The sequence below is a fragment of the Berghia stephanieae genome, chromosome 4 (genome assembly GCF_034508935.2).
Source record: "Berghia stephanieae isolate SIO BIC M18660-M18661 chromosome 4, UCSD_Bste_1.3, whole genome shotgun sequence".
In the NCBI taxonomy this organism is placed as follows: Eukaryota; Metazoa; Mollusca; class Gastropoda; order Nudibranchia; family Aeolidiidae; genus Berghia; species Berghia stephanieae.
The window spans coordinates 15,488,778-15,490,015 of NC_088363.1; the positions used below are offsets into that span (position 1 = coordinate 15,488,778).

Consider the following 1,238-nt stretch of genomic DNA (forward strand, 5'->3'; position numbering starts at 1 on the left):
TCCGATGCGCTTCACAAAATTTTAATTTTTAACACCCCATTTCATACAGTATCAATCTCCGTTATTTCCTAATGCTAGATACTACTCATTCAAACCTGAGTCGTGTTGGGCTTGGATAACTCTAGCTAGTCGTGTAAACCAAGTTCGATTATTTTGATATTGCTCCCCTGGTCATTCATGTCTATTCAAGAAAGTTTTATGATTGAGGCTGCAGGCTTTGACGGGGAGTAGTGTGAAGCCCAGCCAAAAAGATTGCAGTCAGGATTACAGTCAGCGAACATCCAACCCGATCCTGCCTTCGCGGCACAATTTGATTGGATGACGTCATCGTTGTCCATGTTCCAGGCTGAAAATGGTTGGTTTTTGTGACTAGACCAGCAGTTCCTCAACGTGTAGCCTGTGGATGAAGTCCCGTGAAAAAGATCCGATGAATACGTCAAAAAATACCTGCTGTTCTGGTCTGAAATATCAGCGTCTGCTAATCTCCGGAAAGTTTTTGTTCCAACACGAAAATGGATTGTGAGCGTCATTTGTTTAAACTCACCAATTGTGTTCAAGGCTCGCATGTGTTTCAGCCCAATCCAGAAATGGCTGTCGTCAATATAGAACCCGTCACGATATTCCTCCCATGTTTTGTTGAAATCTTTTTCGCCACTGTTTCGAAGTGCTAACGTTTGATACCAAGTCGGGTGGCGCCTACAGAAAACATCTATAAGATACGACCCATCACTGTAGATGTCAAGTTTGGTTTTTACCACATCCTGAAGGTTGTTTGCATTAATAAGATCAAGGCATTTTGTTGGGTACTTTTGACAAGTAGATCCAACCCATCCATTCGCGCATTGACATCGCTGGTTTGAAGGTTCCAATTTGCCGCCGTTTGCACAAGTTTTTGACATATAAACATGATCTGTTGCCATAGTAACACAACCCGACACAGCTCCACATTCGTGATGGATGTAGCAGGAACCTGTACTATCTAAGCTGGCACCAATACAACTTTCATATCTGGCACATTTCATTGCGCACCAAATAATTCCAGAACGTTTTTCTAATTTTGAGCATCTGTTGGAGATTCGAGCGTTAACATCACAAATCGAAGACGCAAAAAACTTTGACTCTAAAACACTGCAGTTGATGTCTCTCATTATTATTATCATCACCATGCAAAACACCAACAACGGTTTAGCAATCATTGTTCCTCTTTTACAAGGAGCTGTATTTAATATCTTTTTTAA

The 1,238-nt window shown here is 41.3% G+C and overlaps 1 protein-coding gene across 1 annotated transcript; it reads right to left on the bottom strand.

Moving 5' to 3' along the window:
- Nucleotides 1–185: 185 nt before the first annotated feature.
- Nucleotides 186–1,022, bottom strand: LOC144971701 (fibrinogen-like protein 1). Its single transcript, XM_078912776.1, has one exon. The coding sequence runs from the start codon at nt 1,020–1,022 to the stop codon at nt 186–188; it is 837 nt and encodes a 278-aa protein (XP_078768902.1).
- Between the last annotated feature and the right edge of the window lie 216 nt (nt 1,023–1,238).

What these genes read in the sequence shown, in the direction of transcription:
- LOC144971701 (XM_078912776.1), bottom strand. Translation starts at nt 1,022, where the DNA reads ATGAAATGTGCCAGATATGAAAGTTGTATTGGTGCCAGCTTAGATAGT.